The 21,689-nt window shown below is 40.0% G+C and overlaps 1 protein-coding gene across 6 annotated transcripts in view; it reads right to left on the reverse strand.

The window, feature by feature from the left end:
- frya (furry homolog a (Drosophila)) overlaps positions 1 to 21,689 on the reverse strand; it is a 47,248-nt gene that overhangs the window by 18,164 nt on the left and 7,395 nt on the right. For 3 of the 6 annotated variants that reach the window (XM_039622703.1, XM_031727792.2, XM_039622699.1), the window contains exons 2-28: positions 14,745 to 14,944; positions 11,419 to 11,472; positions 10,429 to 10,568; positions 10,226 to 10,316; positions 9,999 to 10,078; positions 9,828 to 9,908; positions 8,753 to 8,921; positions 8,402 to 8,494; positions 8,004 to 8,102; positions 7,279 to 7,380; positions 6,964 to 7,067; positions 6,406 to 6,514; positions 6,202 to 6,288; positions 5,922 to 6,093; positions 5,658 to 5,790; positions 5,405 to 5,512; positions 5,035 to 5,290; positions 4,744 to 4,926; positions 4,570 to 4,656; positions 3,293 to 3,552; positions 2,899 to 3,088; positions 2,523 to 2,647; positions 2,035 to 2,092; positions 1,778 to 1,869; positions 1,360 to 1,532; positions 685 to 845; positions 340 to 450 (exon numbers count right to left, since the gene is read on the reverse strand). In XM_039622703.1, the coding sequence (XP_039478637.1) occupies positions 340 to 450; positions 685 to 845; positions 1,360 to 1,532; positions 1,778 to 1,869; positions 2,035 to 2,092; positions 2,523 to 2,647; positions 2,899 to 3,088; positions 3,293 to 3,552; positions 4,570 to 4,656; positions 4,744 to 4,926; positions 5,035 to 5,290; positions 5,405 to 5,512; positions 5,658 to 5,790; positions 5,922 to 6,093; positions 6,202 to 6,288; positions 6,406 to 6,514; positions 6,964 to 7,067; positions 7,279 to 7,380; positions 8,004 to 8,102; positions 8,402 to 8,494; positions 8,753 to 8,921; positions 9,828 to 9,908; positions 9,999 to 10,078; positions 10,226 to 10,316; positions 10,429 to 10,568; positions 11,419 to 11,472; positions 14,745 to 14,864 (3,438 nt within the window). In that variant the 5' untranslated portion in view covers positions 14,865 to 14,944. Of the gene's footprint in view, positions 1 to 339; positions 451 to 684; positions 846 to 1,359; positions 1,533 to 1,777; positions 1,870 to 2,034; positions 2,093 to 2,522; positions 2,648 to 2,898; positions 3,089 to 3,292; positions 3,553 to 4,569; positions 4,657 to 4,743; positions 4,927 to 5,034; positions 5,291 to 5,404; positions 5,513 to 5,657; positions 5,791 to 5,921; positions 6,094 to 6,201; positions 6,289 to 6,405; positions 6,515 to 6,963; positions 7,068 to 7,278; positions 7,381 to 8,003; positions 8,103 to 8,401; positions 8,495 to 8,752; positions 8,922 to 9,827; positions 9,909 to 9,998; positions 10,079 to 10,225; positions 10,317 to 10,428; positions 10,569 to 11,418; positions 11,473 to 14,744; positions 14,945 to 16,474; positions 16,725 to 19,744; positions 19,889 to 21,689 lie in introns of those variants that run through there. The other 3 variants (XM_039622700.1, XM_039622701.1, XM_039622702.1) reach the window with 3 other exon arrangements.

A 21,689-nucleotide genomic window follows, 5' to 3' on the forward strand; every position in this document is an offset into this window, starting at 1 on the left:
AATGATTTAAGGTCTCAGTGTAGCATGGTTCTAGGAGCTCTACAAAGAAGTTGATAAATGACCAGTTAATGCAACTCCTCAAACCACATAATAAATTGTGCTAAGGAAAAATATCTAAAATAAACATGCAGGTGCTTTATCTTGTATCATAAATGGGAATAAAGTCAAAATCAGTTTATCCTGAAAGAAAACTGCCCTTCTCCAGCAAGATAATGCTGAGCAGTTGGCAAGCACTAGTGCTGGCTTTTTATAAAGCTGGCTTCAGAAAGCTATCCGAGGGGCTTCCTGGGTCAGCTCTTTGTTTAAATGCACCACAGTGGTAAAGTATTGGCTACAGACCCGCTGATCCTGGCAGGCTAGTATATTATCTAGCCACTTGTAGAGGTATCCGTCTGGAGAGAGGCCAACGTTATCAAACACAGGCCCACAGCACAGCACAGCAGACATAGCCTGTAAGAACATCAGCCAAGAATGCTCACATGTTAATGGTTTAAACAACCAAGACAAGACAACCCTATTCACTCTGCCACTGTTCCACCAACAACTCTTTCTTTTTTTTTATAGTGACATAACATTTAATCCCAATGTGGTCATTCAACACAGCTGAATACTAAACAATCAGAGTCTTCTTACTTATTCTGAATTTGTGACTTAGTCATTTACTTAGAGTCTAATTATGATTACCTTTAGGGCACAATACTGATATCTTGTGATCTGATGATTTCTGTCGCTGTAGCGATCCAGAGGAGTGAACATGATGCTGAAAGGCCCAGCCCACTGGCTGAAGAGGATGAAGAGGTGATGCCGCAGGCTCTGCTGTGGAAACAGGAAGCGCCTGTGGTGCACTGGGTTGGAGGTGGGGGTGGAGGGGATGAAAGAGCTTGTTATAGGTTTGCTTATTAAAAAAGTCTAGAGCCAGCAAAAATTATCCCGGCATCTTAAGCCCTTCACAACTAAATAAAAGTGCATTTCCCCAATCTGATAATAGCTTCTTGATGTCCCCTGACAGACTATTAGCCATTCAGTGGGGACTTGTGAATGCTTGGCAACTCATGAGTCATCACCTGCCCTTTCCTGCACTGTCTTTAAGTAGAACTATTCTTGGATCCACTCCCCTTGGGCTACATCCAAATCAAGATCAATGTCAAGACTCTGGTCTTTCATGCAGTGTTCTAACGGCAGCCTAATGGAAACCTATTATACAATTCACTATTCGCAAATGGACAGATGGATTGCACCAGGCACTCATAAAAAGGAATACAGAACTTTCACATTCTCTGCTAAGTAATTTATCAGTCTGACCTATAGAGCAGTGGCTGACAAGAAAGGACTTTAAATTTAAGCTAGTTGCAGTAGTACCTGGTACGCATTGGATGAGGTTGGCCACCATGGCACTGAAGTGAGCTCGGATGTCCTTAAGGATCTCTGCATCTTTATCATTCTCAGCTTCCAGAAGCATCCGGGTCAGATCCACATATTCCAGGAAGAGAGCCCCCAGGGCGAGTGTGTCACGTTCCAATGCTCCATTTGTACTGTGGCATAAAAAACACAACACACACAGAGACACCCGATTCACTGACATCACAAAGAAAATATTATGCAATAATGACATATTAACTTCTGTTTAAATACCTATAAACTGTAGCACTAATGGCAGTTATTTGTATTAAAAATTCACTTGCATGAATACGGGGCACCCTTCTCTGTAATTAAGTACCTTTTATGCGATTCAGTCTTTTTTTGGGCTAACAGTGTCAACTGATACTATCACACTAACCTATCACTGATGACACCAGCATCAGCCAGGAGCTCAAATATCCTCAGCAGCTGAAGTCTCAGCAGGTCTCGCCGTTCACGCCGCTTCTTGTTCTGTAAAACATCATTAGAACATCTTTAAAACCAGATAGTCTGAAAAAATAAAATGTTCTAAACTACATGAACTCTTTAGCAAATGCTACAATATAGTCAAATATAGCTATAAATTCTCTCTGATTGTGCATCTTTTGCGTATATTATTAATTGAGTCATAAATACCTCAGGTCTTCTCTCTAATGCCTCTTTCATAAGGGGATGCAGCTCCTCCACAAGCTCCCTGTGTGCAGTGAAAACACAAACTCGTGATATAAATGTAAAATACAAAATGAAGTTCAGTAGCAAAAATTAAACTGCAGAATGACATTTTTCAAAAACAATTAAAAAAAGCTATTAAATCTGACCTCTAGGAAACAATTTAGAAGCAGCTATGTGAGGCATCAAAGTATTATTCAACTCTAATCCTCTGCTCATCTGCACTTTAAAAGCCACACAAATGCGCTGCCTTTAATTACGGAAAAAATATTAGATTGCAGCCTTTTCACAGGTTAATAAAAAAAAAGACAAAACAGAACTGAAGATGTTTAGTGGCCATATTTAATCCATGAAAAAATGACAAAGCATGACAGGAAAAAAGGAAAAAAAGGAAAGCTTGTTTGCTTAGTTAAGCAGTAAATGTTTAGCACCTAATATACAGATCTTTGATATACCTGAATACGAGAAAATTGGTGCGACCAAAGCCCAGAACTAATGACTCTGTCAACTCGATGCTCTCTGCCCTCATCAGTGGAACCAACTGCTTCAGAAGCCAAGCCACAGATGGGCTCCCGATAACCTGAAACATCAAACACCGACTGCTCAGTCAGACACATAAAATCTGCCACGACCACTAATTACTTAGAGCTGCATTGATATAAGTGTCTGTACGCTTAAGAACACATTGACTTCATGCTCTATTCATGTGAAATAGCTGCTGTAATTTGATGCTTTGAGTTTTAAAGTCAACAAGCTCAGTATGAACACCTGATCCTGGAGAGACAAAGCGCAGAGGGAATTAATAAGGCCAGAGGACAAGGAGGCAGGTACCTTGTTATCGAGGTTGACACTGCTGTCAGGTGTAGGAGCTGTGATCTCAGGTGTCGATGATCTCAGATGGCCGGGGCTCATGATACTGGGCTTGGCCACTCCAAAGCAAAGGATCAGGTAGTTTCTCCATAGGGTTATATAGTTATCCCCACTGCCAGAGGTACTGGTCTTCTTTGCGTACACTGGATTACTGGTAAGGAACAGGACATATTATTAGATCCTTTATAATCTCACCTTCTTTCAGTGGGGAATTTTGACTTTAAGCTCAGTGAAGAACTGGAATATGGTGGCAGAAACAGAAAAGGGAAGACTAAATACGGATGTGCAGAAAATAAAAAAACAGAAGTGTTTCATGTTCCCTCCTGACCACACTGTAGTCTGAAAGGGCACTTACTTTGGGTCTACCAGGGGCATGAGCATCTGCATCCGAGTGAAGGCATAAGGCCAGGCGTAGCTGAGAGCTGTGGGGCAGTGCTTGGGAAGGTTGTCCTGTCGGAGGAGGCTGTATATACACAGCACCCAGGGGTCCTTGACAGACTGAGCAAAGATCCACACATGTGACGGGCTCCTAATATCATAATGACTGTTGACAAGCAGTGCATTCCACTCCACGAGCCACTGCAGGTCCACGTGGTGACCAGCTGGCAGGGTGACCTGCAAACAAGCAGGTGACAGAGCAGGGTCAGAGGTCAGGGACATGCCTGAATTATATCTATATAAAGCACTGCTTCTTTCTGACTGTCGACCAATGTGTAAGACTAATTCATTACAATGTGAATAAGGCAGTAATTAGGGCAACCAGACAAATACATACTATATTTAGAAAAGCTTTTTTATGTTGCATATGTTGCATGCCGCTCTCATTATACTCAGAAAAATGCTTATAGCTGAAATGACAGCTGGCCAGAAGCTGCTCAGCTGTTTATTTAATTTTAAATGATAATTAATGAACCTGGCTTCTGTTTTCTGCTTACTTAAAAGATTATTTTGTAAACCAGATTTTACATGGGGTTAAAAATCTTGTTTTTATATTTTTATGTCAGTCAGATAGAAGCTAAAGCTCCACCAACACTTCCAGTAGAAAGAACTGCTTAATTGTTCGTGTTTGGTTTGTGGCTTTCATCGGGGTCATCATAAAACATATTACAAACAGCATTTTCAAGTCGCCTGGGTAAGAGTTGAAAAAATACTAAACAACCAATTATATACATTCACACATCTGACAATGAGGCACCAACAAGAATGAACTGGATCACATGTTTTACGGTGACTCATTGTCCCAGGCAACAGAGAGTGCTCAGTGGAAAATGAAGGCGGTACGTTCCAGAGCATTAAGCTGAAAAAGTGCAACCAAGTTTTGCTCTACCCAATGATGAAAAAATTCCCTCAATCCTGAAAGGTCTGCCTGACTGTCCTTTCATTACAGTTAGCCAATAAATGTGTTTTTTTATACTGCCAGTGTTGCTGGAGCTTTAAGTTCCACAGATCCTATCATCTTCTCCATACAGCTTGAGGTTGTCCCTGCAAACTCATCTCTGTAAGTCGAGTCATGCGAAATGAACACAGTGACGAAAGACAAATATTAGGAAAATAAAACATAGGCAAATAAACAGAAACATCTCAAAGTTTACTTTGGAGCGGTGCCACAAACTGAAGGTACAAACAACTTACTGTGTCAGAGACTGCAGCGTTGACAAAGCTATCCAATATACTGGGGCTGAGCTGATCCATGATCTCTATCATTGGTTTATCATCATCCTATAGTTGGCAAACCATACATTTTTAACCTGTACATAAAATATCTTTCTTATATTATGTCTCCTCAACGTTCTTTCTGTGTTTTACCTCACACTGTCCGATAGTCACAAACAAACTGCGTATCTCTTTTAGGATAGCAATGGCGAGTCTGCGGGTGCTCAGCTGGCAGGAGCAGAGCAGGACGACCGCTAGTCCCTCCACAGCATGCAGCACAGTGGAGTGTGGACCTCGTTCTGAAGATGTCTTGAGACTTGAGCTTGTCTGCAGCAGCTGTGATAAAATAAAGAAAAGCTGATTACCCAGTAGTAATAGCACAATACTAAATTAGTTTATTTCTATTTCTAAAATGGGCAGTTAGTAAAAGACAACCATGTATACCTCAGCAGTGTGCATTTTAGAGGTGTCAGACGTCTTTCCTGGTGCAGCCAGGGTGAGCTTCCACTGAGTGAGGAGCTGCAGCAGTAATTTAAGGGATGTATCTAACAATCCCTGGTGGGTGTCTTGGACCTCACGCAACAGGAAGTTGGTAAATCCAAACAGGACGTCATCACGCCAGTCGGAGAAATCCAGCAGCAGACTTTGCAAGGAATTCTGTGCTATGAGTCGAAGCTCATCATCCATGTGGATTGTCAGTCTGACAAAGACAAAATAAACCAAACAAAAAACAAAAATAATGATGAAACAAGTATAACTTTTATGCAGAAGAATGACAGGTCCTCTATGTACTGTTTCATATCAGGTTACTCACCGAGACAGGAGGTCTATGAGCTCTGGCTTAGACATCCCATCAGGCAGGATGCGAGGAATGGCAGCGACACATGTCCTGAACAAGTCGATCTTAGGTTTTCTTTCACCTCTGAAAAGGTCGCATTTCAGTTATATTAGAAAGTGTAAATTGATCAAGTATTGAGAACAAGAGTGTTAAGTTAGAGTCCAGTCCAGTCCAGTCATTCTGGACTTTCCTTTAAATGTTTTGTCAGCTGGGATGTCTGCAAACTTACGTGATCATGTCCTCAGGCTCTTTGTTCAACATCTGAGCATTGGTCATCATCATGCATCGGCCCACCTCCTTGTCCAGGTGTCTGAGAATGTTGTCAATAGCCTTTCGGACGTGAAAATAATACTGAGACATACCTGGGAACATGACAGAGGAAAAACTATTGAACTACTTTTGCTCACTGGAATATTTTTAATTTAATTCCTATAATTTAAAATCCAGAAACATGACATTTTCAGAATTCGTGACCATGGTCTGCCTCTCTCACCAATGACTTTGGCCTCTTCATCTGTTAGTGTCTTGCTCAGATATGTCTTCTTTACTCGGAGTGTGTTCCCAGAGGGCAAAGTGCAACCAGTGTTAGGCATGGGAGGCTCACCGTCCTTCTGCTGCAGTTTATCGGCTACAACCAGGAATGCTCTCAGACCAATATTCATTCTCTAAACATGAAAAAGGGTCACCTGTTAGTTATCAGTTTCCAGCATCCCATTACTAGTCTTGCAGGACCTTTAAAAATGAAATTGACATCCTGCTATATAAACGTGTACCTCAGGATTAAGACTAAAGGCTTTTGCAGGTTTCCCAACACACAGAAGGTCAAAGATAATCTCTTTCATGGCATAATCCAGTCTTTCCTGCAGAAAAATACACATAAAAATACAAATCAGTTATAAATAACCTGATTATTCCATTACAAGTGGCATCTGCTTACAGTCATACAGTACAGTACAGCACAGCACACAAGTATTTACCTGGGCGATAAACTGGATGATTTTCACAAAGATATTGAGGGGCATGTCTCTTGGTACCACACTGCGGGATCCTTTGGGGAAAAGTGTTGTTACAATCGTGTTGAGTCGACTGAGAAATGAGACAAAGAAAGCAAGTTAGAAAAAGACTTTGTGCAAACATTTAACAAATTAGACAGATCATTTTAAGACATGTTTATTTTGGGCTTGATCAGCACCCAAATATCTGTCTGGACCCATCTGGAATTCCTCAAGTGGGCTTCAGTTTGTACTTAATAACATCTGCAAACAGCTGATAACCCTGCAGGCAACTATTACTGGAAATCTTGTATTGGTTTGAGCCTAAATCTGTCTAAATCAGTTCTGAGAATATATAAAAAAAAAAAAACACAAAATGTTTTTTTAAAACATTTCTTTTTAATCTTCCTTAAATCCACCACATCATCATGTTCACAATTTGTTTTGTAATAAAATATAAAATAGGATATTTCTATGGTAACAGTTATTTACCGACACTTAAAAAGAAAAGAAATGTAAATGCAAACAGTAAAAGATTTTCACCCTTGTGTTGCAGTGTTGCTCTCACACTTGATCCTGATCATGTAAACCCACAACAGTCTATAGAGGGACTCCAGTGCAACACGAGCCATTTTTGGGTCTCTACTCTGTAATGAAATAAGGTTGATCAAAGAAGTCAATAATAGATCCATCTAGAAGAAAAATAATTAGTGCACTATTGCTCACAATATCAAATAAAAAATGTAGTTCACGCAATTATTTTTGACAATTAAAGCTGTAATATTTGGACTGACTGAGACGCACATCCTTTATATAACAAATGCAGTTTTACAACTTCTAGTTACTAAGTTACATTACCTTCAGATTTGAGAGGCAGTTGTTAAGGAAGATGTGCCATCTGTTAAGGAAGAACTGTTTCTGGCTGACACACAGCAGGCACGTCACCAAAGGGTAAAATGCCTGAACAGAAGACACAAAGTGCAGCCTTGTTACAACAAATTCTCTCGTTTTTTTATTTGTATGTTATCGACCTACAAATAAAACACGGGGATTTTCTGTGTACTATATTCAAACTTGCCCATTAAGTTGACAATTTGTGGAATAATGCATTATCTCTGAGCAACCTTTGCATAAGTGCATCTTAAACCAGCTTCCTTTTGAAGACATAATGTGGTTCCCTCTTTTAAAAAAAATGTTTTTTGCTGATGGTGCATCATTCATAAAATATAGCTTTTAGCCATTACCGTTGCCTCAGGAGAAGGTAGACCTAGTCTAAGGGCTGTTGTCTTTCCAGGTCCATGTGAGCTACCATGGTGAAATGTTTTATTGAAGACACTTAGAAGGGAAGAGACTTTAAATATGCTTACACATACTGCAGTGCTTTTAATGTGTTTTTTTTTATGCTATGAAACAGCAGCCTGTCTTCCCTCATAAATGTTTTCTATTGTAGACACTAAAAAACCAAAAAACACACACAAAAGTGACCTTGAAAATTCACAGGCATCCAGGGAATCTGAGCATGTAACTGAAGATGTACAAAAGAGACAGGCCCAACAATCAGTGTCACTTTGTTTTGAACTAACCAGTGAGTGCTTCTTCCTGGAGGACAAGTCCAGGGTTGTGTCGTACAAGCTGTCCACAAAATTCCTCAGGCATGGTACGTTCACCTCGTTCTTCACAGCCTAAGACAAGATTACACATCACAGGATGGCACAAAAAGACAAAATCTTCTCCCCCTGACTGATCTTCTACATATAGTGTAAAACATTTCCAATGCAGAGTCTAAAACTAATGCTATTTTGTGAGCATTTAAAGTTACTGCTAATTTGCAACTATCACCTTTTTTGGGGTTTTTACATAGTGTAAATAGTACATTCATAAGATATGCAATTTTCACTATACACTATAGATACACTGCTGTAACGAAATACACATAACAACTGGGTATTGCACACAAGAATCAGATGAGGAAGAAACTTACTGCTGCCACGGGAACCAGAATCTCAACAAAGAGGCCAGCCAAAGCATGCTTAATGTCCTTGTCTTTGACTTCCAGGAAATACTGGGCACACTCCTGTGGAAGAGAGAGAAATATGTTGTGCAACTTACAGACTTGGAATCTGCATTACATTCAGTAGTGTAAGCTGCATGAAAAAGCCAATAGGAAACACAGTACTGAGAATTGAATTCACAAGTTCTACCCAACAGAGACATTAGTATAGAAGAGTTTAATACAGCAGAGAATGGGTACAGAAAGAAGTACAATATTCATATATATTCAGTTTATAATGTACTGAGGCAGAAAAATTATTCAGTTACTAAATCTCTATACCTGCATGAACTGAAAAGAGGCTTCAAAATCCTCAACGGGATACATCTTAATTCGGAAGAACTTGACCCCCATGATGAGGCTAATGGTACTCTGGACCACATATGGATTCTGCTCTTTTTGCCGCAGCTCCTTTAGCTCAGTCATAAACTTCTTCTTCACAGCAGGAAACCTGAGAATAAAAATAGCTAAATGAGGCTCTATATTAAGACATGCTTGCACAGCTCAGTCAGACAAATCCCAAGTCAGCACTTCCATAAAGAAGCAGAGTTGTGACTCAGAAAGAATACAGTGATAATATTCAGCGTGCACACCTCCCGAAATATCAGCCCCTCATCTCACCCTCTATATGCAGACTGTGAGTCTGTGCCCCCAGATGAACTCCTCATCTAGCACCTGATCCTTTGCCCAAATTGAACCAGAGATGAGATTCTTCAGCTGGTCTAAATTTAGATGATAATTCATCATGGGAGCTCATATGAGCATTTCTTAACCTCTTCCCTGTTGGCTAGAGCTGCACTTGAAAGAAAGTGAATACAGCTGGGAGAAGAAATGCTGTATTATTATTATTTTGACAGTCAAAATCAGAAAACCTTTTTTTTTTTTTTAAAAACTGCATCAACCTTTCTGAAGACGATTCATTTTAGTTTACAGCCAAATTCATTACCTCTTCCTTTGCCTGATCTTTAGAAAAGTAAATATCTCACTAATATGTCACTATAAGTGTCCTTTAGAAAAGGTTATGTGGCATGCCCATCAGCAATATCTCTATTTTAAGGGCTTATTCCTTTCTTCAGTGATCTCAAAACTTCAAAATAAACAGAGACATTCATTTCCAGTCCTAGTTTGGGATGAAGGGGATCGTTCCAGAAGTATGTCATCCCTACAGTACGTTCCAGTCTCTTAAACCAGGGAGTGTTTTGCAGGAAGGCATTAGGAACAGTAACACACCAATATGATGTGGCATGACAGCAAATCCCAACAGAGCAGAGAGTAGTAATTTATCATTCAGTGAAAAAGAGTTAAAACACAGCCAGTAATACTGAATTATTATCACTGTTCTGTTTTTGTGCCTTACTTGGACTGGGCTAATACTCCTATGACTTCAGCATAGAGGTCTGCTACAGTGTGCATGTTGCCAGTGTTCGGACCATGATACCTGCAGGGAAACAATACATTATACCAAAAACTGCAAATTTTAGAGAGACTGAATGAAAAGTAAACTTTGTAAGGACAGATGAGATCTTACCCCTCTTTGTATCTAAAGTGCTTAAAGGCTAAGTTAATGACTTCATTCACCAAACTGTCAAGGGTCGGGTAGAGCGGCATCTGATAAAGAATCAATAGAAAACATGATCATCTCAAGATGTCTGCCAAATTAAGTTTATTTTGTCACCAGTAATAAATCAGGGAACCTGATGAAATTATAGGATAATCTAAGTAGATTTTGTGTAGTACAGAGTTTAGTCACTTTACCTGTTTCAAAACTTCTATAAGTACAAGAGAGAAGATGAAATCAATGGCCAAATCCCGCCTTTCAAGTAGATAATCTCTCTGTTGCTCGTCACTGTTAGAGACAAAACACGTTTGCTATAATCACACACACACCTAAGCCTCGCCATTCTTTTGTCTACAAGTGACTCATGCTTGCGTGCAGAAATCAATTTAATTGTTCTCACTTTTTGGACTTGGTGTTGGCTCTTGGGCGGTACTCGTGCAACTCCTCCTCTAATCCATTTTGTCGTTTGTACCAGTCAAACAAAGTGCGGAGGATGGAGGGGAGACTGTATTCAGCCAAAGAGCTCATGGAGCTTATCAACTAGGACAGCAAGACATACATAGCGCAAATGAGCATTGGGGTTAGCGGTCCACATACCAAAGTGAAAGATAGCCATCAGTATTTCCTTTGTTTATTTGAGCAGCAATTTCAACATCGATTCCAACAGCAAACAAGCATTAATTTGCATTTCTTCATGTCTCAAGCATTTTTTAAACATTTTAACAATAAATGGGCAACATGGGGCAGCTTTTAAGTAAAGTAAAAGCAACACTTAGAAAAAGCACCAAGATTGAAGAGTGAACTGGTTCTTATTGGGGATACAGTATGCAGAAATACACAGCGCCCAAGGGGCTGCCTCCCTCAGTCTTGGGGGAGGGTGAGCGAAAGGAAGGAACAGGCCGGGCACACAGGAAGGGAGGAGAGTCTGGTGGGACTGGGGAACACAGTGAGCCCTTCATTCAGCACAAGGCTGGAGAAGAATCCTGGCTCTGTGTGGCTGCTGAATGGCCTCGCGCAGCAGCACAGACACACCTCTGTGGCTGTGAAAGGGCCTTCTCTGAAAAGCCACAGACCTGCTCGATACACCTAGTGCTGAGGCAGTGCCAGCTGTCAAGGTAAACACTCCTGCCCCTGACTGGATCTGAAAGACCTTTTGGGATGTGAGCTGGGCTTTCAACCATCAACTTTTTCAGGCTGAAGTGCATCATACTAGAGCAGTATCAACGACGTGCTTATTTTCCAGGTGGGAGAGGAAATACAGTTACCTCTGTGTTGGTGTTGGATTTTGTATAGAATAAAAATATAATCTAATGTGGTTATATTACAGGTAAAACAAATAGTTTATCTAGTGAGCATTTGGTCCTAGGTCCTCGTATTTCTATGCACTTACTTGGTCAAACTGAGGATCTTCTCCCCGCTGTAGTGACTTTGTTAATGGCTTTTCCTAAAGAGGCAGAAAAAAATAGTCATTTTAAAACCTTATTTTTGCAATAATACAGACAAAACAAGTTCTTTGTAGTGTGATTTAAAGAGTATAATTCTAAATCTGATGACTAAGGAGTATGAACCGGGACTGATCACAGCCCAGCTAATGAGAGGGCCATCAATCAGTCTGTTGCCTGGCAGGAGCAGGCAGGGTCACTTACAATATTAGAGATGGGACATTTATGACAGTTCTTATTATTACAGTCTTCCATCATCTAAGATAAAAGCCTTCAAAAGGATTTAGTTCTCAGTGCACCCATCTCCTGGCAAAGCGACAGGCCCGTCGATGACTTCTTGAATCTCTAGCCCTCAGTTCACAACCAGACATCCTTTTTATTAAAAGGTTTAAAAAAACAAAAGTTGGTAACACAGATGGTTTAACTCTCTGAAACTCACTTCACTTTATCTGGGTTCATATATACAGCACACAAATATCTACTTAAAACATTTGGGAAAATGGTAACAAAATTGTTAGCATGGTACAATTTTTGGAAAGATAAGACAACATTTTAGGTGAAGGTCCATCACACAACGCAAGCCTGATTTAAGGGCAAATTGACATAAAACAGACGATAGCACCATTCTACGTCTATCCTTTATTCTTGTCCAATTAAAAACGTCTGCTTTCTTTCCCTTTTTGCAACCCTGCTTTCCCAAAAACTCCCTATTGCCATGTCATCAGCCAGGCAGCACATCACAGCACTTCAGTTGCTGATTAATCCAAAAAAGCTAACTGTGTGATCTGTGTCACAGTGACATTGTGGGGGCCATAATGCTCTCTTTCTCTCTCTCACAGCTGGAACACCAGCTAAGCTCCAAGGTTTGATGAACCTTTTAGTTTTTAGACAAATGCTTGAATCTGAGACGCCCATCTGTGCTGGAATGACAGAAAAGTCAATGCTTCTAGCTCGGCATGGCTTTTAAAGATTTTACTGCCATTTGGTCTAGCCTCCTCATAGGTTTACAGCATTTTTTTTTTTTCATTTTTAAATGTATTTTGTAACCTGTGTCTTTTTGTGCTTTACCCTAACAAATGCTGACTACAGATCAGTGACCATGATGGATTCTGAAAAATGAACTCACAACAACAGTGGGAAAACTACAAGAAGAGACTAAAACAAATTACTCAGCCAGGTCTCCACTGAGAGGAAAAACCAAGAGAGACACATCCTCCCTGCAGTCCTCTGGAGGGTAACAGAACGAAACGAGGGGCTACACGCTTTCCCTGTGGTAATTAACACTTCACTGCAAGCCGAAGCTGGTGACTAACAGCTTTCTATAAATCACAGCACCTAAAACTGGAGACAGAATGTCCACAGCAGCTTCACTGATACAAGGCGACAAGTAAACTCGCAATTTATCAGACCTGCTAAAAATCACATGGAAGTGTAGCTATGTGTTTCAAAGAATTAAACAGTGCTGTAGTATGTAAAGCAAAATGTATGATGATGATCATCAAATGGCGGTAGCACTTATAAGATACTGATACACCAGTCCACAGAATTATTTCTGTGAGCTGTTTTTGGCCTGAAAGGATCGGCTCCATCCTCCACTGGACTAAAAGTCTCCTGGAGATTTTATTGCCAGCGTTTACATTCATCTGGTTTTCCAGAAATATTTAATTGCAACATAAAGACAAAGTCAGAACAGCTAGAAATGAGTTTATGGTGGTTTTCTATTGATTAAATATGAATTTTATGGTTAAAATGAATGATAAATGAATACATATTGGAAGAGAAACTTAATTAGTTTTACAGACAGCATGTACTTTCCTGTGAAAATATGAAAATATTAACGCTAGATAAAAGCCTCGGAAGAGGACTCACTTTATTTCAGTGACAGTACATTTTTTGCTGCTGGACATTGATTGCAAGTATCTGTAGTGACTAAGTACTGATCAGCGGGGGGTGTACATTTAAAGTGAGCTACTTTTGATTGAAAGGTAATGGCACAGGTCGCCGGGTGGAGGGCAGGCTTTTTCCAAATAATCGTGGTCTGACTGCAATCAGACAGGCTGACAAAGGTTTGTCAATAATTGCTATCTAATTTTGCACGTTGCAATAGATCTAAGTCAGTCTGAAGATGACTGCGACTTGTCTTTGCAATCGGGGACTCAGCTGGTTGCCAAAGGACTGCATTCTGGTTACATTCTTACATAAAAAGCAGGGTGCCAAGCACCTAGACAGTTAAATGTGTCCTGGCAGTATTTGTGGGGAAATATTTGAATTTCTGTTTCAGTTCTACGAGGCTCTTTCTGGATTTGGAAGTACTTCATGTGAATTTCTTTGTATACAGATGGCAGCAGATTTGCACTTTTCATCGATTTATCACAGTTAATCACCATATGACCACAAACTGACGGCATGAAATTGCCAATTTGACACAACTGAGTTGTAAACTGATAGCAAAACTCCATCTTATTGGCACTTCATTGACACACAAAGATGCTTTGAGAATTGCAGTTTGCTGCTAACTGTGCACATCTGGGCCCCGTCTTCTAAGAAACCATTTCAAAGGCAGCGAGGTTGCAAATTCAATGCACATAATGACATTAATATTGGTCATGCCATAACCACTGTTTTCCTAATGTGACTATAAGGTGCAAAAATTCCATCATATTTTTGAGACACAAAAGCGACTTCATGTTATCTGTCTGACTGACAGAACAAAAGTCAAACAAAAGCTATAAATCCTTCGATAAGGGACAATCATCTCAAGCATTACTCATTTAGCAAAATTCTTACTTAATTATATTATATACTTTTAAATAGTCTAAAATAAAATAGATAATATATTTCTCCTAATACCATTTGATTTGAAATTTCTTCAGTTCATTAGAAGTTTCTGTGCTTCTGAGTACCTGGACTGTGTGTTTTTAAATTATTACTAAAACTTTATTTTCTTAGAAGTAACACATCCTTCACCACTTAAGTAATTCATTACAGTCAACAAAAAATGACATAGGCCTGTCTTTCCAGCATCTTTCTGTTATAGAGATTTATAATCTGGGGTCAGAACACCCACAAGGGCTCAGGATATGATTAATAGGATAGTAAACAAGAAAAAAAATCTGGGGTTATGTTTTTACTCTACGCTTTTTACTTTCTGTTTATTTTTAATTAATATAACACTCTTTAATGCTACATTGTTAGTTTCACTGGGCTATAAGATAAACAGAACGTCAACTAATCACTACAGGACACAAAGAGCAGTAACCCTCTTCCCACTCACCAGCGGTTCAGCCATGATTATTCGGATCTTGCGCTCAGACATGGTGGTGAAGTTAGCAAACAGGCTCTTGAGGACGTACTCGCCTGGCTTGCTCTCTGGGTCAATGGTGATGGGCATCATGGCAGGAGGACCTTTCTCTCCCTGAGGACAGCAGACTGGAGGGATGGGAGGTTTACTATATCCGTTCCCCACGGGCGAGGCTGCGGAGGAGAAGCAAAAAACAGAAGATGGGAAACAGTTTCATTAAGTAAAACATTGCCAAATCAAGCACAATGAGTGGGACAGGATCAGCCACAAGAGAAAAAGAGTTCACCGAACAGGGTATTGCTGAGAAGTTTCCAAACATGGACAAAAAGCTCCCAACATGTTGAGCATTCCTCAGTAAGACTGTCCAAAGGGCACCGTCTTGCCATGAGTCTGCTGTTTCTTTCCTCCTGCTACAGTGAGCAGAGCACATATGGAAATAAAACACCATGGCCTGCAGCTGGTGTTTTGGTTTTGTACCAAAGTCGTCACTGTCCTTTGAGGGAAACAAAAACCTTGTGCGTGTGACCATCCTTCACTCAGTGTTATGATATGGCCCACCTTTAATAACGAATGGCTTGCCTCAGGCCACTTAAACCCATGAAAAACCCACGAGTTAATAATTTAACCTCGGTGTTGAACTCTTGTGCCTCCAGACACAAACCTGCTACATACAGTAAAGACATGCATACAAACATCTTATTGGAAGCTTGACATTTTCCTTCAGCAATAACTGCAATTTCTAACCAGGCCTCAGCCTCACAAACTGCCTGGGTTTTGAGTATAATAGTCAAAGGACAGAGCTAGTGACTTACAGTGAGAACCATATTTTCGTAAACGTGTGCATGCGCATGTAATAAATACGTCTGGACAGAAATCAGCAACAGTAAAGGTCAGCCCAAACTGCTCATCTGTCAAAGTCACAAATCACATTTTTCCTTTTTAGTTTTATTTTCACTCACTTTGTGCTGCATATTTATCCAAAGCGACACCCTCATTTGGAGAGATTTCCCTGAGATCCCAGTGCCGCTTGACAAATATTTCTTTAAATGACCTCACCGAACCATAAAAACCTGAAAAATGTTTTAATTGAGAGTACTCATATTTTTAATGTACAATTGAAGGCTTTTCTTTTCTAGAGATGTAGAATTATTACGTCAACTATTTGGCTGCATGCAAGTCTTGAAATGTAATATTTTAGTCTAGTAAGATTGTGACAAGATAAAAAGCAAGACAATTAACAATATAATTTAAGAATTTCATTTGTTGTATGCCACATGAGAGAGGCAAAACAGGAAGGTTTGAGAGGTTCATACAAAGTTTGCGAGGTTCATCAGAGACTAAAAATTGTGCTGTTACTGCTTTGCTAAAAGCTATTACCTTTTTACGACTAACATTAAGTAAATTGCCAAAAAATGAATTGCACCTTAGATTTTACGCATCTGTACAAGCTGCATGCAAAATAATGAGAGGAGATGAGCAAACACATAATGAGCATTTTTTGAGGAACCACAAATTATGCAACACTGACAAATTGCATAAGAGAAGTTGGAGAAGCTGGTACCAGTAAACAGGTTTTCTTCTCCAGGTCTTTTCAGGACATGAAGCATTCGGCTATCTCTCAAGGAATGCCCAGCATGTATAACAACCTTTTATGGCTTTCAGAACATGCTTCCCCCATTCGTGGTGATCCACGCAGCACCTACCCAGACCCTTGATGAAGCTAATGACGCTGGCCTTGCTCCAGCACACAGCTGTCCCGTCCATAGTGGGAAAGGAAGATATGGTATCCAGGGTTGTCCTGATTTAAGACAAACGCTCGCTAGTAAAATCCACCAACTTCCATGTCTTGTGTGTCAGCTGGCTCTGTCCTTCTGGTTATAGTTTCCATGGTGCACAGAGCCAACAGCGGGTGTGTTTTAAAAAGTGGGAGTAGTGTTTGGTACGGGAGACCACACAATCTCTGGATCTCTCTCTCTCTTTCTCTCTGACAGCGGCTTCTGCTATGGCTTCCTCCAGCCTTGTGACCACCCGGTGCCTTCCAACAGTGAAGGTCAGGTGGGAATTTTTAGCTGAGGCACAGGACAGCGATGAGGTCCAGCATGCTATGGTGGCATAGACTGGTGACTATATTTATCCAGGAGTAAACACTATACTGACAGAGCACTCCCCCCACCCCCTATCTGTGATGCAAAACCACGAGGTACAGACAACCAGAGTGTAAACATCATTCTTGACCACAGTGACTGCTTCACTGCACTTCCCTTAAAGTCTGACAACTTCTTAAAGAAGAACTAAAGTCATTAAGGGGAAGATTTTAGGCAACGTTCCAGCAACAGACAGTCTGTGATTTAACACCCCAGATTTATAAAGCAATATCTAAATTTTCCCTTGACAAAATATTAAACCAGAGACGAGCTGTAAATAAAGGAACCAGTGTGCATATCAAGCCTGTGTCTGTTGCTCTGGGCACTGTACGAAGTCTGAGACATGACATGTGACCCTGCAAACAAGGAGCTCAGGCACAGCGTGCATTACATCATCGCCATGCTGGAAACACCCTGGGCATGGTGGTACTCCCTGGAGGACAATGCAAACAGGCCGACATGTGTCTCTCTTGCACAAACACACACACACACACACACACACACACACACATACACGCTCACAAATCATGCAGTCCACAGAGACATCCCCACTGAGTAAACAATGTCTTTAAGCGGCAGCTTGTGAACAGAGTGGCTGGATATTTAGATACCACTGACCTCTTAAGCTGGCCAAAAATTCCAGTATCAATATAGACCTCTGGGAAACTTTGTTCAACTTCTCTAAAGCTGACGCTGCATTTTAAGAGATAGCAGGAAGAAAAGGAAGCTTCCAAATGTATACACTATACTATTCTTCCAAGCTGGGAAAAAAAGGGGCAACATCCTTAGTTACTCGACTAAAAGGAAGTGTTTACAATACTGTGACAAATTGCTGCGTCGAGTAGGCCATAAATTGTCAGATCACAGGACCTTGAGTAACTACTAGCCTGCCAGATGTGCCACACCAATTATATTTCTGAATTAAATTCAAATTAGGACAGAACATTTCATTTACAACCCAATTTGTTAAAATATTCCACAAAAAAATGTGACATTTCTCCAATAATTAATTAAAACCTCTCTGGACTTGAAGAAACAGAAAGTCAACATTATTATACTAATATTTTCACTAGTTCACAGCTTTAGTCTTTCAAAAAGTGAGAGTGAGAGAGTGATTACGAACCTCTGTGAAAAGCAGCTTAAAATGATGGTTGCAAATTATTGACCATCGGCCCTGTTTGAGCCAGCTGACATCATGCAGGAAACTACTGCCTGCTGTGAGAGAGCATTTCAGGCCAATTATATAAGTCCTGGTCAAAAAGCCCACATCTGTCTGTTTAAAGTGCACATAGTACAATTTTAGCTCCTATTAAAATACTACTTTCAGCTTCTCAAAAATAGAGCTCTTATTGTACTGCATACTGCTACACAAAGCTAAACATTGAAGAAGAATGAATAAAGAACTTAATTCAAAATGTGAGAAAAAACTGAATAGTAGCTTTTAAAAATGTCAGAAAATAAATTGTAACTAAACATGTTTGGACCGCACCGCTCTACCCAGATCCTCACAGCTGATCTCCTGCTCTGATTGGCTGATGGAGGACTGGCCTTCAGTCACATTGAACAACAAACCTGATGCAGCTGCTGCACAATGGCAGTTCTGTCCTGCTGTTTGTTACTGTTTTATTAGTACTGGACACGCTAACTTATCAAACCGGGTATCCAAAAATGTTTGTGATTATTAACCCTGTGCTCACACACAGACACACACACATCCTACACCAATTTGAAAGTTATTATTTTCTATATTAAACTAAAATAGATAAATAAATAAATAAATATATATAAATACATATAATTCCTCAAGTCACATATTAGCAGGCACTGTGTCTCACACCTCATGCAGGAAAAAAGAACTTTTATTAGCAACACTATATCTGTTGCCATCTTGTGATACATTATATAACAGCTTGTGAGAATGGAAGCAGAGAGATGAGATTAGGGAAGAGCACAAATTTAATGAAAATGTTAAATGCTGATACAGTACAATGACTGCCTGTGCCTTTATCACTTTAGCAAAGTGACCCAGTGTGGGGATTATGCAACATCATCAGGAGATGGCTCAATGTTTAGTGTGTGGAAAGGGGCAGCTTGTTCGATGGTTTCTCTTTATATTCAGATTAAACTGCTAATGCAGACTGCTTGAGACATGCAACTGGCTTGTAAACATGTATTACTTTAGGTATTAATCAATTTAGTATAGCGATCTACAGATATAGCACACATGAATAAAATGCTAAGAAGCGATTTCCTGGTTTAATGCCTGCATTCGGCTTTTTCATTAGTTTTGCATTCATTCTGTAGGCCACCTCTCACACCTCACATAAAACAGAATAGCACCATGATCTGAAGCAGGAAGGCATTTCATCTCACTCTGATGGTTTCACTGGAAGGCAGTGAAGCTGTTAGCTTTGGACAGAAGATGCAACCAAGCTGAACCTCCAGTAATCCTATTACTGTGTCCTTGCACTTAATAAGAGCTATTCTGGCTCTGTTTATAAGTGAAATATGGCCACAATTTAAATATAATCAGATGCAGAATCGCCATCAGCAAAACTTGTAACATAAGCTATTGTATAATGACTTAGCTGGTCGCTCTTGATGAACTTATGTATCTGGCTGTTGCTAAGAGACAACTAAAAAGCTGTTTTAACTGTGGTGTGCTGTTACTACAAGTACATTAAGTTTGCAGCTTCTGGCATACAGAACTATAAAATTTCGCTGATCTTCATTTGAGCCAAGAAGCAGCACAAGGCTATAAAGTCAGGTTACGAACAGTCATTCAGCTCTGCCAGGTGAGCACTACAATAACAACAAACTGGTACTCACTTCCACTCCATGACTTCAGCAAAGACTTGATGCTGATTTCAAAGAAGCCCGAGTCCTGCTGGCTTGTCATGGCTGTAGCTTCCTACCCCCTTTTCTACTTGTGGTTTCCCTCCAGTAGCAGCAACAGCAGCACTTAGGTTGGGACCAGCAGGTATTGCCTGCTGTCACCTCTCTGTGACGCACACAATGCTGTGATGACAAGACCCTGAGAAAACACACTAGCACTTCTATACCCCTCCTCTTGTGTCCTGTCCTTGGCTATCAGCCCTCTCTCCCTCCCTCCCTCTACTCTTCTCTCTCCCTCTCTAAAGCTGTGGCAGGCAGTGGGCGGCAGTGCAAGCTCCCTTTAAATAACTGCGCGGAGGCTGAGAGTGCAGGAAGCAATCCTCTTAGGGGAGAGCAGTTAATAATAACTACTGTTTGTCTGCGTGCAAGGCCTGATAATGATGAGAGCAGTGGGCATGTGCGTCTTTCAGGATGACTGAGAGAATCTGTCAGGTCACGACCACTGACAGAGGAGATGGGAAATCAGGAAGTATGACACATTACATCTGGGTGAGCGAAAAGAAAACGACTCTAACTGTAAGTGATCAGACAGCCAATAAAATCAACTCAATGTAGAAAATAAATATGGGAAGAGGGGCTGACTCTCCGAAAAAAAATTGTCAGTCACATAGTGTAAAACCTCTCTTTTACACATAATGCAAAAATGAATACATTGGAATTTGGAATTTTTCACACAGTCCAGTGTTGCATCTCACAGATTCTTTATTTGTCAGTTTCAGCGTTATTGCAGCTATATTTAAAACCATGCAAAGGACTAATGTTTACTGTTCACAGCATTACTGAAAATACATGAAATAAATTTTAATTTATATATATATTTTTATATATATCAGAGCTGAAAACAGAGGGGCAAAGGAATTTTTCCCCAATATCAAGACGATTAACATCCAAAAAGAAGAAGAGCATTTAAAAAAGTGTCAATTTTTTTTTATTTATTTTTATATACATGTCTAGAAATCATTTTACCAAAGTAAACTATAATAAAATGCTCCTTTTTTTCATCCAATATTTACATTATTCTGGCATGTGGAAAGCAGAAGGAAGTTGCCTATAGTTGCCTGACCATATGGACTATAAAGACATCCTCCAATCCCCCGTCCTCCACTGCCTCTCAGTGCTCTCAGGATAATCCTATCAGAATTCTGCCTATCCATCAAGCGGCAGCCACTTGCACTTGATTACGTAATACACTCTGTGATGGAGAAGCCACCACTGGCCGTGGCAGTGTTTGGTAAACACACATTTCAGAGGCTCAGGTGTCCTGGATATACCCAACCCAGTCGTTCGGTATCCTGAGTACACCAAGCAGGACATTTCTGCTTGGTCTACTCAAGCGTTCCACACATTGTGTTACTCCATAATCAATCCCTCCCACAGCAGTTTTTCAAGTGTCATGACATAAATAAACAAGTGAGTGAAAAGATGCTGTTGACTTAGGCAATCATTTATGAGGGTTGTTATACTTCCTCACACACTTGTTGATATAGTTACAAAAGAGTCATAGAGCAACAATCTATGGGATCTATATTACAAGGGGAAGGGTTTTTCTGACTTCTTTTATTTACAGTTGGTCTTTTTTAAGATAGCAATGTCAAAACATTAAATATCAAATGTTTAAACTAAACTGAAGTTTACAAGCTTTTAGATAAGTTAATCTAAATAATTTGTTAATAGGTAAATATTCACATGTTGCTTGTATCATTGCCCTCTCAGCAAACATCTCCTCAATTCAAATCAACAACTAACTGTTTAAGCCGAGCACTATTTTTAACAGGAGAATTCATTATGTTTTCTAATCAGACATGACTATACATGGTCAATTCCTGCCAATTCTGATTTTTAAAAAGCTTCATTTCTTAAGAAGCGTTTTTAAAACATG

This window comes from Oreochromis aureus, linkage group 14 (genome assembly GCF_013358895.1).
Source record: "Oreochromis aureus strain Israel breed Guangdong linkage group 14, ZZ_aureus, whole genome shotgun sequence".
NCBI classification, from domain to species: Eukaryota; Metazoa; Chordata; class Actinopteri; order Cichliformes; family Cichlidae; genus Oreochromis; species Oreochromis aureus.